The following is a 15,978-nucleotide window of genomic DNA, read 5'->3' as shown; positions in this document are numbered from 1 at the left end:
TTGCCCTCCTGTCCAGATTGTGTCCTTTGGCACTACCACTGACCAAACACAACCGCCACTAATCCTTCAAAGCTGCTAAGATGCCTTCACACAATGATGTGTCATGAGGACAAAAGGTCACGAGCACATTAAGCACACACTTCCAATAAAGATCTGAACACATCTTCATGGCATCACACAACGGTGCAGAAACTATCTTGACTGAAGCTGACATTGCATAAATGTGAATTGAACAAAGGGAGACTAACACTCAGTGGATGATGACTAAACCTTAAAATAAGACTCAAATATACATTATCACAACCAAACCATTCACATAAACATCCAAATGTATTAACACCAGTGCAATGTTTTAACAGTGATTGTGTAACCATGACCCAAAGTGACTTCAAGGTGTTTTTTTTCATTTTCTGAACCCTACACCACATCTGGACACAGCCCCATTATCTGCTGCAGAGGTGGAGGCAACCTGCTGGCTGCTGTGCCTTGTGTCTGTGATGACCTTGGCAGACATCCTCTGGTGGCCTGAGACCTGGAGGACCCCAATCTTGTAAGGGTCACTTGTTCTAGTCCAAATGCACACTCCTTGCCTGAGCAGCGGGGTGGATTCTGAGCAGATGGACACCCTTTGAATGTCCTGAGTGGAGGCCCAGGATGCCTGGCTGACATGCATCCTCCCTGAGAGTACATAGAGGCCTCTCCCTGAGGGTACCCAAAAGTTTCTCTATAGCTCCTGGACAAGAAAGGGCACATGAACAGATGTCAAGGGGCCCTACCAGTGTGTGTGGCCATGGAGTCCAGAGCCAAGAGTCTAATAACATTACTTTGGAGTCACATGTAGGCCAGGCCAGTTAAGAACGGCAGATTTCCTTCTCTGAAGGACATTGGTGAACCAGATGAGTTTTCCAACAATGGTCAGAAGTAGGTTCTTAATTCCAGATTTTTAAAATTGAATTCAACTTCCTCCACCTGCCATGGCAGGATTCGAACCTGGGTCCCCAAGACATTAACTGAGTTTCAGGATTAACTGTCTAGCGATAATACCACTAGGGCATCGCCTCCCTTAGAAGAGAGAAAAATGATTTTAGTGAATGAGCAAGCAGATTAAAAGTTTGCATGACACTCACTCTGATTGTCAAGGAGAGATGAACTCAGAGTGTCATATGTACCTGATTGCTGGAACAAATAAATATCCTTTTCCCCACAGCAAAAATCTCTGTTCCCCCGCAGCCATTTTGGCAACATCCTCCTTGAACCTGGTGAGTGGTACAATATTGATTGTCCCTCCCTTTGTCTGGGACATTCCCCATCTGTTCTGGGATAGTTTGCGCAGTTGAAGACAAAAGAAAGGAAGGCAGTGAGAAGAGATGGATCAGAGGTTGGGGAACATGCATGGCCCATATGTGATGAGAGCCCTCCCGTTAAAGGGCAGAGGATGGAGTTTGGGTAGCATGACAGACGAGCTGGTGGTGGTATGTTGGCACAATGGTTAGCACTGCTGCCTCACAGCACCTGGGACCCGGGATCGATTCCTGGCTTGGGTCGCTGTCTGTGTGGAGTTTGTACATTCTGCCCGTGTCTGCATGGGTGGCAGAATTAGGCTGATGTGCTTCTTGGAGCCATCCCTGGTTATAGCATCTCCTATGCTGCCGCACTCTTCTGTCTGTGCCGAGTTTGCACATTCTCCCTGTGTCTGCGTAGCTTTTCTCCAGGTGCTCCGGTTTCCTCCCACAGTCCAAAGATGTGTGGGTTAGGTGCATTGGCCATGCTAAATTGCCCCCTAGTGTCCGAGGATATGTAGGTTAGTGAGGGATTATGTGGGGTTACAGGGAAAGGGCCTGGGTGGGATTGTTGTCAGTGCAAACTTGATGGGCTGAATGGCCACTTTCTGCACTGTATGGTTTCTATGATAAGGCCTCGAGGGTGAAAGTGCAGAACTGGGGTTCAGCCTTCTTTTTTTAGTTGCCAGACATCTGGTGGGGTAGCACGGTGGCACAATGGCTAGCACTGCTGCCTCACAGTGCCAGGGATCTGGGTTCAATTCTAGCCTTGGCCATACTAATTTGCCCCTTAGTGCCCAGGAATTTGTAAGTTAGGTGGATTGGCCATCATAAATGCATGCAGTTATGAGGATGGAGTGGGGTGGGGTAGGCCCCTGTAAGATGCTCTTCGGAGAATCAGTGCAGACTCAAAGGGTTGAGTGGCTGCGTCATGCACTGTAGAGATTCTATGCTCTCTATTGGGAGACAGCTGGGCTGGAGAAAGAGAACAATGTGTGCTTGGGTGGGGTTTAAACATGGCTCCTGGATATTCAGCCTGGCTCATAACAGTGGGCAGACAAATCAGTTCCTGGCCCACCAGATAATATGATGAGCTACTTGCCTGTGCATAGTTAATAAGCTTCCAAATGTGAAATTAGGCACAATTTCCCACCATTCTGAATAGTGGAAAAGGCACCACAGAACCTGCCCATGTAGTTCTAAAAACAGAAAATTCCATACTGGGAATTTAGCAATGTTAAGTCCCTCCCTGCACTGATGGGACTCCTTGACATCTGTCCAGGTACCCTTTCTCGTCCAGGAATTAGGGAAAGGCCTCTGGGTACCCTCAAGGAGGATGCATGCCAGCGAGGCACCCCAGACCTCCACTCAGGACATTCAAAGGGTGTCCATCTGCTCAGATTCCACTCTGTCCATCCACTCCTGCTGCTCAGATCAGGTCTGAGAATCTGATTAAAATCAGTCCTTCCCTTTTCTTCTTCATTTACAGAATGTGGACATCGCTGGCTAGGCCATCATTTATTGCCCTTGAGAAGGTGGTGATGACCTGCCTTTTTGAACTGCTCCAGTCCCTGGCATGTAGGTACACCCATGATGCTGTTAGGGAGGAAATTCCAGGATTTTGACCCAGAACAGTGAAGGAACGGCAATGTATTTTCAGGTCAGGATAGTGATTGACTCAGAGGAGAACTTGGTGGTTTCTCAGGTATCTGCTGCCCTTGTCCTTCCAAATGGTTGTGGATTTGGAAGGTGCTGCCTAAGGGACCTTGGTAAGTTCCCTCAATGCATCTTGTAGATGGTACACAGGACTGCCACTGTTTATTGGTAGTAGAGGAAGTGAACTTTCTTCGCAGTTGTACTAATCAAGCAGCCGCTTTGTCCTGAATGGTGTTGAGCTTCTTGCGTGTTGCTAGAGCTGCATTCTTCCCAGGCAACTGCGTTGTAGATAGTGATCAGGCTTTGGAGAGTCAGGAGGTGAGTCACTCACCACAAGATTTCTAGCCTCTGACTTGCTTTGGTAGTTACTGTATTTATACAGCTAGTCCAATGCAGTTTCTGGTCAGTGGTAATCCCCAGGATGTTGATAATGGGGCTTCAGTGAATGGAGTTGCAAATGGTACTGAACATTGTGCAGTCATCAGCGAACATCCCCACTTCTGACCTTATGATGGAAGGAAGGTCATTGACAAAGCAGCTGAAGATGGTTGAACCTAAGACAGTACCCAATCCTGTGGTGATGTCTTGGAGCGGAGATGAGTATCCTCCAACTACCACAACCATCTTCCTTTGTGCCAGTTATGATTCCAACCAGCAGAGAGTTTTCCTCATTTGACTGGAATTGAGTTTTTTTGAAGGCTGCAAGTTCCTTCTGGAAGGCAAAACGTTGCCTCGAGATAACCAGCAGAATTTCCCAATATTAACAGGGAGACAGAGAATTCAGCTTCTTTCTTGCTTGATGCCCCATTGATTCCAATTTCGTTCAATGTTATGAGTCAGGGCACAAACTCCAAAGTGAAGCCTGCGTGAACCATACGTTTTGCATCTTGAATTTGGCTAGGATAAGCATGATCAGGTCTGATTCAAATAACCCATTGGAGAGCTTTTATCAAACAAAGTTTATTTAAGAATATAGTTAACATCTATAGAAAGAAAATTAGCAAGAGCTTTTATCAATTACAAATAAAAAAAACAAAACAATCGCAAGAATGTATTAACCCTTATTTGAATATTAAAGCTATTCCAACAAACCAAAAAGCTTTGGTTAGCACTGCTGCTTCACAGCTCCAGGGATCTGGGTTCGATTCCTGGCTTGGGTTACTGTCTGTGTGGAGTTTGCACATTCTCCTTGTGTCTGCATGGATTTTTTCTGGGTGCTCTTGTTTTCTCCCACAGTTCAAAGATGCATGGGTTAGGTTCATTGGCCATGCTAAAATTGCCCCTTAGTGTCCTGAGATGCATAGGTTAGTGGGATTGGTGAGTAAAATATATAGGGATATCGGGGTAGGGCCTGGGTGGGACTGTGGTCAGTACAGACTCAATGGGCTGAATGGCCTCTTTCTGTGCCATAGGGTTTCTATTTTCTATGATTCTTTACATTATTTATTTTCACAGGCTTAACACAACATGGGTTAACATCTCACTTGACAGGAATTGAGTCTTTTCGAAGACTGCATGCTCCTTCCGGAGGGTAAAGCGTTGCCATGAGGTAACCAGCAGATTTTCCAAATATAACAGGGATATAGAGAGAGAGACTTCAGCTTCTTTCTTGCTTGATGCCCCTGCTAAAACTAAAATAAACTGCAGCCTCAAAACTCTCAAACTGAAACCTTACACTCACTGGAAAGAAAAACTGTCCAACACATGACCTTTTCTCCTAACAATGCAAGATCGTAAAACTAATCCCAGAGTAAACAAACAACCCCATTTAGACTATTTAAGAAGCAATAAAAGGACTAATCCTAGTCAAGCGACAATAATAATGACATCACTGAAGCAGTAAGCTAATAAACCACTGACACTGTGATAGCTGCAGAAATCATGAAACAAAACCTTTCTTAAAGGGACACTAATATCACATCAGGTTCCTTGATGCCCTACTTCAAGGCAATCAATCTCACCTCACCTTGGGAATTCAGCTCTTTTGTCCATATTTGAACCAAGGCTGTAATGAGGTCAGGAACTGAGTGACCCTGGCGGAACGTAAACTAAGCGTCAGTAAGCAGATATTTTATGAAGCAAGTGGGGTATATAGCACTGTTGATAACCCCTTCCATCATTTTACTGATAATCAAGAGTAGACTGATGGGTCATAAATTGGCCAAACTGGATTTATCCTGTTTCTTGTATACAGGACATACCTGGGCAATTTTCCACATTGTTGGGTAGAACACAATGTTGTAGCTGTACTGAAACAGCATGGCTACGCAGCAAGTTCTATAGCAGAAATCTTCAGTACTGGAATACTGTCAGGGCCATTGCAGTACCCAGTGTCAAAGGCAATTTCTTGAGATCATATGGAGTGAATCAAATTAGCTGAAGAATGACATCTATGATGTTGGGGACCTCCAGAAGAGGCCAAGATGAACCTTCCCTCAGAACGTCTGGCTAAAAATTAAAGTGAATGTTTTAGCCTTAACTTTTCGCGCTGATGTACTGAGCTCTTCCATCATTGAAGAGGATGCCTCATAGCACTGTGGTAGCATGGAGGATACCCCATTGTGAAGGTAGCATTCTGCCCCCACAACAACGGTACAGTGGTCACTCTTATCAATATTGCTATGGACGGATGCATCTGCGGCATGCAGGTAGGCGAGGATGAGGTCACACAAGTTTCTCTCTTGTTGATTCCTCACCACCTGCTGCAGTCCCTGTCTAGCAGCTAGGTCCTTTAGGACCTGGCCAGTTTGACCTGTGGTGGTGCTGCCGAACCACTCTTGGTAATGGACGCTGAAGTCCCCTACTCAGAGTACAAAACATTCTGTGCACTTGCCGCCCTGAATACTTCTTCCAAGTGGTTTCTAACATACACTACAGTTCATCCGGGGGGGGATGGTTCATGGTGATCAAAAGCAAGTTTTCTTGTTGGACCTAATACCATGAGACTTCTGAAACATCTGAGAATTTAATCAGAATCAGTCAGTCCCTATACTATCTGAGAATCTAACTGAAAGCCGTCCTTCCATGTTCTGTCTGAGAATCTCATCTGAATCATTACCCTCCCTATAGCGTCTGAGAATTTGATTAAAATCAGTCCCTCTCTGCACTGTGTGAGAATTTCAATGAAATCAGTCCCTCCCTGCACTGTCTGAGAATTTGAATAAATCAGTCCCTCCCTGCACTGTGTGAGAATTTCAATGAAATCAGTCCCTCCCTGCACTGTGTGAGAATTTCAATGAAATCAGTCCCTCTCTGCACTGTCTGAGAATTTGAATAAATCAGTCCCTCCCTGCACTGTGTGAGAATTTCAATGAAATCAGTCCATCTCTGCACTGTCTGAGAATTTCAATGAAATCAGTCCCTCTCTGCACTGTGTGAGAATTTGAATGAAATCAGTCCCGCTCTGCACTGTGTGAGAATTTGAATGAAATCAGTCCCTCCCTGCACTGTCTGAGAATTTGAATGAAATCAGTCCCTCTCTGCACTGTCTGAGAATTTGAATGAAATCAGTCCCTCCCTGCACTGTCTGAGAATTTGAATGAAATCAGTCCCTCTCTGCACTGTCTGAGAATTTGAATGAAATCAGCCCCTCCCTGCACTGTCTGAGAATTTGAATGAAATCAGTCCCTCTCTGCACTGTCTGAGAATTTCAATGAAATCAGTCCCTCTCTGCACTGTCTGAGAATTTCAATGAAATCAGCCCCGCTCTGCACTGTCTGAGAATTTGAATGAAATCAGTCCCTCTCTGCACTGTCTGAGAATTTGAATGAAATCAGCCCCTCCCTGCACTGTCTGAGAATTTGAATGAAATCAGTCCCTCTCTGCACTGTCTGAGAATTTGAATGAAATCAGTCCCTCTCTGCACTGTCTGAGAATTTGAATGAAATCAGCCCCTCCCTGCACTGTCTGAGAATTTGAATGAAATCAGTCCCTCTCTGCACTGTCTGAGAATTTCAATGAAATCAGCCCCTCCCTGCACTGTCTGAGAATTTGAATGAAATCAGTCCCTCTCTGCACTGTCTGAGAATTTGAATGAAATCAGTCCCTCTCTGCACTGTCTGAGAATTTGAATGAAATCAGCCCCTCCCTGCACTGTCTGAGAATTTGAATGAAATCAGTCCCTCTCTGCACTGTCTGAGAATTTCAATGAAATCAGTCCCTCTCTGCACTGTCTGAGAATTTCAATGAAATCAGCCCCGCTCTGCACTGTCTGAGAATTTGAATGAAATCAGTCCCTCTCTGCACTGTCTGAGAATTTGAATGAAATCAGTCCCTCCCTGCACTGTCTGAGAATTTGAATGAAATCAGTCCCTCCCTGCACTGTCTGAGAATTTGAATGAAATCAGTCCCTCCCTGCACTGTCTGAGAATTTGAATGAAATCAGTCCCTCCCTGCACTGTCTGAGAATTTGAATGAAATCAGTCCCTCCCTGCACTGTCTGAGAATTTGAATGAAATCAGTCCCTCTCTGCACTGTCTGAGAATTTGAATGAAATCAGTCCCTCCCTGCACTGTCTGAGAATTTCAATGAAATCAGTCCCTCTCTGCACTGTCTGAGAATTTGAATGAAATCAGTCCCTCCCTGCAATGTCTGAGAATTTGAATGAAATCAGTCCCTCTCTGCACTGTCTGAGAATTTGAATGAAATCAGTCCCTCTCTGCACTGTCTGAGAATTTGAATGAAATCAGTCCCTCCCTGCGCTGTCTGAGAATTTGAATGAAATCAGTCCCTCCCTGCACTGTCTGAGAATTTGAATGAAATCAGTCCCTCTCTGCACTGTCTGAGAATTTGAATGAAATCAGTCCCTCCCTGCACTGTGTGAGAATTTGAATGAAATCAGTCCCTCTCTGCACTGTCTGAGAATTTCAATGAAATCAGTCCCTCCCTGCACTGTCTGAGAATTTGAATGAAATCAGTCCCTCTCTGCACTGTCTGAGAATTTCAATGAAATCAGTCCCTCTCTGCACTGTCTGAGAATTTGAATGAAATCAGTCCCTCCCTGCACTGTCTGAGAATTTGAATGAAATCAGTCCCTCTCTGCACTGTCTGAGAATTTGAATGAAATCAGTCCCTCCCTGCACTGTCTGAGAATTTCAATGAAATCAGTCCCTCCCTGCACTGTCTGAGAATTTGAATGAAATCAGTCCCTCTCTGCACTGTCTGAGAATTTGAATGAAATCAGTCCCTCTCTGCACTGTCTGAGAATTTCAATGAAATCAGTCCCTCTCTGCACTGTCTGAGAATTTCAATGAAATCAGTCCCTCTCTGCACTGTCTGAGAATTTGAATAAATCAGTCCCTCTCTGCACTGTCTGAGAATTTGAATAAATCAATTCTGTTCTATACTGTCTGAGAATTTGAATAAATCAGTCCCGCTCTGTAATGAGGTCTGAATAAAGTTATTCCCTCCTATTACTGTTTGTGAAGGTGGTTATCAGCCAATCCAAGGGGTTGTTTTCCCCTCATTATTCTATTGTGCTACGTGTCTTGATCATAAACAAATTTGTCTCTTCAGATTCTGGTGTTGTTTTCATTGCTAGTAACGTATGATGTCCAGTCCTAAAGCGTGATGTCAGCGAGTGCAATGGCTAGTTGGTACGACTGTGAAGGGGAATCAGGAATCCTGGATCAATAGCTACATGAAAGCCAGGTCAGATGTTAAGTACAGAAAGGTGCTGTGGTGGTTTTCAGGTGAACATAATGTTACTTTAACACCAATAGGTTGCTGGGTGTAAACAATCTCAGTAAATTCACAATTTATATCATTTTGTTTGCAAAAGGAAGCTTTTTTTTGGTATTGCTGATTGAAATGATAGCTACTCTGACAGAAAGAAAATTATTCCAGCATTAGGGACCCTTTAATAGAATGACTCCTACAGCACAGATATAAATTATAGAGCTGTAAAAGGAGTTGTCAGCTGTATAATAGCATGAATTTAGGATTTTAAAATAAATTAAGTGTATTAATGGTAGTCTCCCACATGGTAAGTCAGAAATTTTATAACAATGGAAATGTGATTTTGGAGGGGTGGGGGCGTGGGGGGTGCAGAATCTGGGGAAGGAGGGGTTGGGGTAGAGAAGAAATCTAAGGAGGAAAATGCTGTGGTCCATTATTGAGCATTGCTAGAATCTGACAGAACTAGGGAAAACAGGGTCTAACATTATTTGAGAAAGTGGACCTATTAGAATGGAACCCAAGCTAATACCGGTATCTGTCAATTTACTGGGCTCCATATCCATTCATTCCCAGATATCAGGTACCAATTTTCCCATCTTCAGATAGCTTTGAATTTTGTTTTAACCATTTAAATGCATGTTTTTATTTGTTAGAAATAATGAACGAAAAAAGCATGAACTGAGGTGTATGATTGTCGAATATATAAGCTCCATTACTGAGTTAGCGAACAGTCTTTGAAAATTATCCCATAAAATACTCAAAGGGCAACATATCTATAATATTCAGGCTTTTACATTAAATAATTACTAAAACTCAAAAATCAATTTAGGAGAGATAATTACCTGAATAATTAAAACCAATGATTGACTGAAAAATGCATTCCCTATGAAGAGTATGCCTTCTCTTCTAATTACTGATAAAAGCAGTAACAGATGCTGCGAACAGTGTCTCACACAATCGCTGCTTCTATTCACTCTTAATTCAGTTTTTCTTTGACAACCCGTAACAGTAAAGCAAATTTGGTAATGTTTACTTAAAATCAGCTTCCCTGGAGTAAAAGTTTTCACCATTCAATCTTAAGTATCTTTCCAAGTTTTTGGCCGAAGCAAAGACGATATTAAATCCTCACAGCATTAGGGCACTCTCCCTTCACCATTCAACTCCTGTTCAGAGTACAGATGTGATTGAACGTATTTCCAACAGGTTGGGCCAAGGTGTAAAATTTCCAGTCAAAGCCCAGGTCTTTGGCGGTAGGCTGAAGCCTTCAATAAAAACTCAAATAAAACCATTGGAAGACACAAAAGACAATTCAAAGATAGACTAAATCATGTTGCTTTGCTGCATGCTTTTTTATTTAAGCCCTCATTTTGGAAATTAGAAAATTCAGTTAATGAGTAAACAAAATTAGATTCAAAATATACAGACTTTAATCTGCTCTGGAACCTGGTGTCTAGTCTGGAACTGGCTGTCACATTTATTGCATCATATCATTGGGTAAGTCTTGAAAACATAAATACATATTGAACATCTCGAATATGATTGCGAGAACTGTCTACAGGTCTGGCAGATTCACTTAAAAATACAGTCAACCAATTTCCCTGACGGATAGGTTCAGGTTGATAACGGCATCGTGTACCTGAACTGAGAGACCAGAGACACCAGGTTTGATTCTGACTCTGCTGATCTCAGCCATAGAGGTTTATAGCGTGGAAACAGGCCCTTCGGCCCAACTTGTCTATGCCACCTTTTTTTAAGCAATAAGCTAGTCCCAATTGCCCGTGTTTGGCCCAATTGGCCTCGAGCGCCTGAGTTCAGGAGAAAAAGCTCAGCCCCTACTGGAAACTGCAAGCATGTGGATATAAGGTGAAGTCTGGATCAGGCTCAGAATTCATTCTAACAGTCACTGACTATCTTCAAAAATGAATAATGAGTACTTGGGATATGATACCAGAGAATTCCTGTGCCACAGCATAAATCAGGACTTTCAGAAGAGGAAACAAGACAATTGCAAATTAGTGTAATTAATCATTTTTAAAAGTATAAGCAATGGTAAGCAGATTTGGTACATGTGTCCTGGAGATATGGGTATTCGGTATTCACTGGGGAGCGCCTTTTGTCACTGCTCTTATGGTATGCAAGTGACGTAAGGACACTTCCACATTTAAGTATCTTTAAAATCACCTCCATAAACTAGAAGTGAAAATAGCTACAACTCTCCAGACACTATACCCAAAACACACGCTCTGTTCCTACTGCCCAGGCACTGCACCCAAAACACACGCTCTGTTCTCACTGCCCAGACACTAACCCCAATATGCAGACACTGCTCTCACTGCCCAGACACTAACCCCAATATGCAGACACTGCTCTCACTGCCCAGACACTAACCCCAATATGCAGACACTGCTCTCACTGCCCAGACACTAACCCCAATATGCAGACACTACTCTCACTGCCCAGACACTAACCCCAATATGCAGACACTGCTCTCACTGCCCAGACACTAACCACAATATGCAGACACTGCTCTCCCTATACAGAGACTAACCCCAAAATGCACACATGACCCCCACATCCCGAACACTAACCCACTGTGCACTTCCCACATTCCCAAGGCCTGATCCTAATGGACTGAGATCAACTTCAGCCCTCACATAGAAGAAACCCAACAGTTTAAGAAACAGAAAGAAAACTTGGAAGAACTTTAAAAATGTCGATATTGTGAGAATAAGGTCAGAGGTTGAAAGCCAATTGGGAGTGAAACCTCCCGTGACTGGCAGAGCAGACAGGTGCTGGGAAACTCTGCATGATCTCGCAATAGGATGACCACATCACTTGTGCCATTTGAATGGCGCTACGCCCCCTGGTTTCTTTAATAAATTCTTTGATTACTGGCTAGTTAAATGAAGTCAATTCCTACCGTCTGGGAGTTCCTTGGAAGGAGGATGGCCAGGACATGCGGGATTTATTGAGCCCGGGTCTGTCACTTGTATCCACGGCGTTGGACCGCTCCATCTGCCGGTGGACATGTCGGTCTGTGTCCGAGTAGCCCCGGTGTTTGATTTTGATGGGAGTTCGAGGCTGCCTCCACAGGTGCTGAGGGGGTTTGAGGGTGTTCTGCCCCTCTCTGGGGACGGGTAGGGACAGTGAGAGGCTCTTCTTGGAACAAGGAGGAGGATCCATCGTCCAAGGAGGGGGAAGCTGGTCCGAATGTAAGGCAGAGCAAAAAAGACACTGGCTTGGGTACGAGAGGCTCTGCACCTGCTGATCCCCACAGAGACCAGAGAGGTCCAGCAGAGCCCCCCCCCCACCCCCTCTCTCTGCCTTCAGTCTATGCCTCAGATCAGTGGGAAAGAAGCTTCATCTTATCCAGGCTGCTGGTAGCCACTAACCAAAGCACTGAGGGGGTGGCTGCAGGTGACTCCCTCCCGGCTTACTGTTTTCCGGTAACTCAGTGCCCTCCAGGAGATCACTCTGGGTCTATTCGGCTGTATTGCCTATTCCAGCCAGCTTAGCTCGGCTGGTTTAATTCTCTGCCTCCACACGCTCTTCCTTCATTCAGACCCTCGGTTGATTTGAGGACTTTTCCTGCCGCCTCATTCCAGCCGGGAAACTGTTAGCTGAAAGAACACGGTTCAGCGATTTCTGTCTGACACCAAACACACCGCCGCTCAAGTCATTTCAGTCGCATCTTTCCCTGTGCTGTGCATCTTGTGTTTGGGATTAATCAGCGACAGTTGCTTTTCTGCTGCACTCCCATTTGGCTGTTCACTGCCTCCTGTTTAAACGCCTCTCGCTGTCTTGTCCATGTTCACACTCAGCCTCTCCTCTTTCCCATTCCAGTCGGTGGCCCCGGCCTCTCAGGCGCTAATAAACTTCTCTCCTCTCCTCGCCAGCATCGTGCTCCGCACTCATCACTGCTCTGTCGCTCTGCTTCTATTTTTATTTCGCTTTTATAAAATCCGCCTCTCCCCGTCCCACGTCTTTCCACCAAACTTACAGATGCGGTTGCTAATTGTGTTCGCCGCTCTTTCTGCCCAGTGTCAGCAGTAGCAGTGGGGTTATTGTCCAGCTCTCCCTCTATGCTGCAGAGTTCAGAGCCTTTCTGCCCCTCAGTCCTCCCCCCCCCCCCGCCTCTCTCTCTCTCTCCCGCTCACTGAAGATTGGTATATTTTGTTTTTTGCTTTAAGAAATACTCGCGAGCGCTCCCTGGCACCGAGAGCCACAAACCACAGTCCAATCCACAGCAATCTCTCAGAAAGCTGCTTCTACCAGCTCTCCATCCACCTCTCTCCCGCTTCATCTGTTTGCCTCTATTTTCATCTGTCTCTGTCCATTTCCTTTCAGTCTGTCGGTTCCCGAACAGTCCATTGATTTACATGGACAAGTCCCACGAAGGGTAAATGTCTCAGTGGTTGTGCTGTTGTTGTTTTTTAATGATGCCCAGGGATGAGTTGTCAGAGATATTCCGGAGTTTCTCTGGTTTCCTTTGTGTGTAAGGACACAGGACAATAATACACGTTCTCTCCTCACTCAGCAGAGAGCCTCTCAGTGGCCGGAGTGAGTGTGCAATCCAGTCTCACAGGCAGATCAAGATGCAATGATTAGGGTCAATCTAGCTTGAATTTTAAAAGCTCCGGGAGGAAGTCAAGTCTGGAGATGAGGACAATCTCAGTCCAGTTTGTACACACTGGCCCGGCATTTCACTCATTTATTGGGTTCCTGCCGCCTCTTGTTCACTCCGCACTCAGACTGTTTCTCCTGTGAGGAATACTGCTCCTCTTCACACAGGGTGATTTCCCATCTGTCATCAGTCCCAGTTACACTCCAACACTCGCTAAACCTGCATCATGTCCAGTGTCATTTACAGCGCAAAAGACCATTCAGCCTATCGGGTCCATACAGGTTCCCTGCGGGATAGTCCAGTCAGTCCCATTCCATTGCTCCCTGAAAATTTACTTCCGCCAAGATGCCATCCCGTTTCCTTTTGAAATCACAGCCTCCAGCACCCTGGCGGGCTGAGGTTTGCAGGTCTTTACCAATCACCCTTTAGCAGCACTCTTCCTCAAATGCCCCTGCAGCCCTTGCCCCACATCTTAAACCTGTGCCCCCTCAGCTCTTGCACAATCAGCTATTGGGATGGAATTTTCACTGCCTATCCAAACTGCAATAATTTTGTGCACCTCTATCAATTCTCAATCTCCTTTGCTCCAAGGAGACGAACCACTCACCTGATAAACATAAGAACATAAGAAATAGGAGCAGGAGTAGGCCATCTAGCCTTTCGAGCCTGCCCCGCCATTCAATAAGATCATGGCTGATCTGTCGTGGCTCAGTTCCACATTCCCGCCCTCTCCCCATAACCCTTAATCCCCTTGCCTATCAAAAACCTATCAACCCGCGTCTTAAATATATTTAGTGAGGTAGCCTCCACCACTTCAACGGGCAGAGAATTCCAGAGATTCACCACCCTTTGAGTGAAGAAGTTCCTCCTCAACTCCATTCTAAACTGCCCCCCCTTTATCTTGAGGCTGTGCCCTCTAGTCCTACTATCCTTTCTGAGCGGGAAGAGTCTCTCCATCTCTATCTTATCCGTCCCATTCATCATCTTATATGTCTCAATGAGATCTCCCCTCATTCTTCTAAACTCTAACGAGTACAAGCCTAGTTTATTCAGCCTCTCCTCATAGCTCAACCCCCTCAACTCCGGTATCAGCCTAGTAAACCTCCTCTGCACTCCCTTCAAGGCCAAAATATCCTTGCGTAAGTGCGGCGACCAAAACTGCACACAGTACTCCAGCTGCGGCCTCACCGGTGCCCTGTACAGTTGCAGCAAGTCCTCACTACTTTTATATTCAATCCCCCTCGCTATGAAGGCCAGCATCCCATTCGCCTTCCTGACCACCTGCTGCACCTGCAGGCTGGGTTTTTGCAACTCATGCACAAGGACCCCCAGGTCCCTCTGCACCATTGCATGCTGCAGTTTTTCGCCATGCAAGTAATAGTCCTTCCTACCATTATTCCTACCAAAGTGGACAACTTCACACTTGCTAACATTAAATTCCATTTGCCAGTTCCTGGCCCATTCGCCCAGCCTATCTAGATCCTTCTGCAGACTCTCCACACCCTCCACACAATTTGCTTTTCCACCAATCTTGGTGTCATCAGCAAATTTCGACACCATACACTCGGTTCCCTCCTCCAGATCATCTATATAAATGGTAAATAGCTGAGGCTCCAGCACCGACCCCTGGGGCACTCCACTAGTCACCAACTGCCAATCCGAATAGCACCCATTGACCCCCACTCTCTGCCTCCTATTTGACAGCCAATCCCCTATCCACGCTAACACCCTACCCCCAACTCCATGCCCCCTAACCTTCTGTAATAACCTCTTGTGAGGCACCTTATCAAACGCCTTCTGAAAATCAAGAAACACCACATCCACCGGCTCTCCTCTATCCACCGCCCTAGACACATCCTCATAGAACTCCAATAAATTTGTCAGACACAACTTCCCCTTAACGAAACCGTGTTGCGTCTGCTCTATCAAACAATTCTCCTCAAGATGCCTCACTATTTTCTCCTTGATCACGGATTCTAACATTTTACCTACAACAGACGTTAAACTAACCAGCCTATAATTCCCTGCCTTTTGCCTGCCACCCTTCTTAAACAACGGTGTAACATTAGCCATTTTCCAATCTTCCGGCACTTCCCCAGAATCCAGCGAGGTTTGGAAAATAATCATCAAGGCATCCACTATCACCTCTACCATTTCTTTCAGAACCCTTGGATGCATTCCATCCGGTCCTGGGGACTTGTCCACAATCAGTCCCTCCAGTCTGTCGAGCAGTGCCTCTCTAGTAACAATAATGTCATTCAGGCCCTCCACTCCTACCATCCTTCCATCGCTAACACCCGGCAAACAATTCACGTCCTCCTCCGTGAAGACCGAAACAGAAAAGTTATTCAAGGCCTCAGCCATTTCCCCATCCCCTACCACTAAGTCCCCCCTCTCATCCTCTAAGGGTCCAACATTTACCCTAGTCAGCCTCTTCCTTTTTATATATTTATAAAAACTCTCACTGTCCTTTTTTATATTTAGCGCTAGCCCAGCTTCATAGTTTATCCTACCCTTCTTTATCAACTTCTTCGTCATTCTTTGTTGATATTTAAACCTCTCCCAATCCTCTTCTCACCCACTACTCTTAGCTACTCTAAATGCATCCGCTTTTAATTTAATACTCTCCTTTACCTCCTTCATTATCCACGGCTGATTATCTCTCCTCCTACGATCCTTTTTAACCATCGGAATAAATTTCTGCTGAGCACCAAGAAAGATCTCCTTAAAGATCCTCCACTG

At 45.2% G+C, this 15,978-nt stretch overlaps 1 protein-coding gene across 1 annotated transcript in view; it reads right to left on the bottom strand.

Annotated features, from left to right (window-relative positions):
- Positions 1 to 12,701, bottom strand: part of pde4a (phosphodiesterase 4A, cAMP-specific) — a 349,369-nt gene extending 336,668 nt beyond the window's left edge. The window contains exon 1 of the mRNA XM_080216649.1: positions 11,533 to 12,701. Coding sequence (XP_080072775.1) covers positions 11,533 to 11,795 — 263 coding nt within the window. The 5' untranslated portion in view covers positions 11,796 to 12,701. The remainder of the gene's footprint in view (positions 1 to 11,532) is intronic.
- Between the last annotated feature and the right edge of the window lie 3,277 nt (positions 12,702 to 15,978).

Source organism: Carcharhinus amblyrhynchos, chromosome 33 (assembly GCF_965287045.1).
Source record: "Carcharhinus amblyrhynchos chromosome 33, sCarAmb.v2.hapA, whole genome shotgun sequence".
In the NCBI taxonomy this organism is placed as follows: domain Eukaryota; kingdom Metazoa; phylum Chordata; class Chondrichthyes; order Carcharhiniformes; family Carcharhinidae; genus Carcharhinus; species Carcharhinus amblyrhynchos.
Note: the sequence above shows the minus strand (reverse complement) of the source record. Positions and strands in the feature narration are given on the sequence as shown.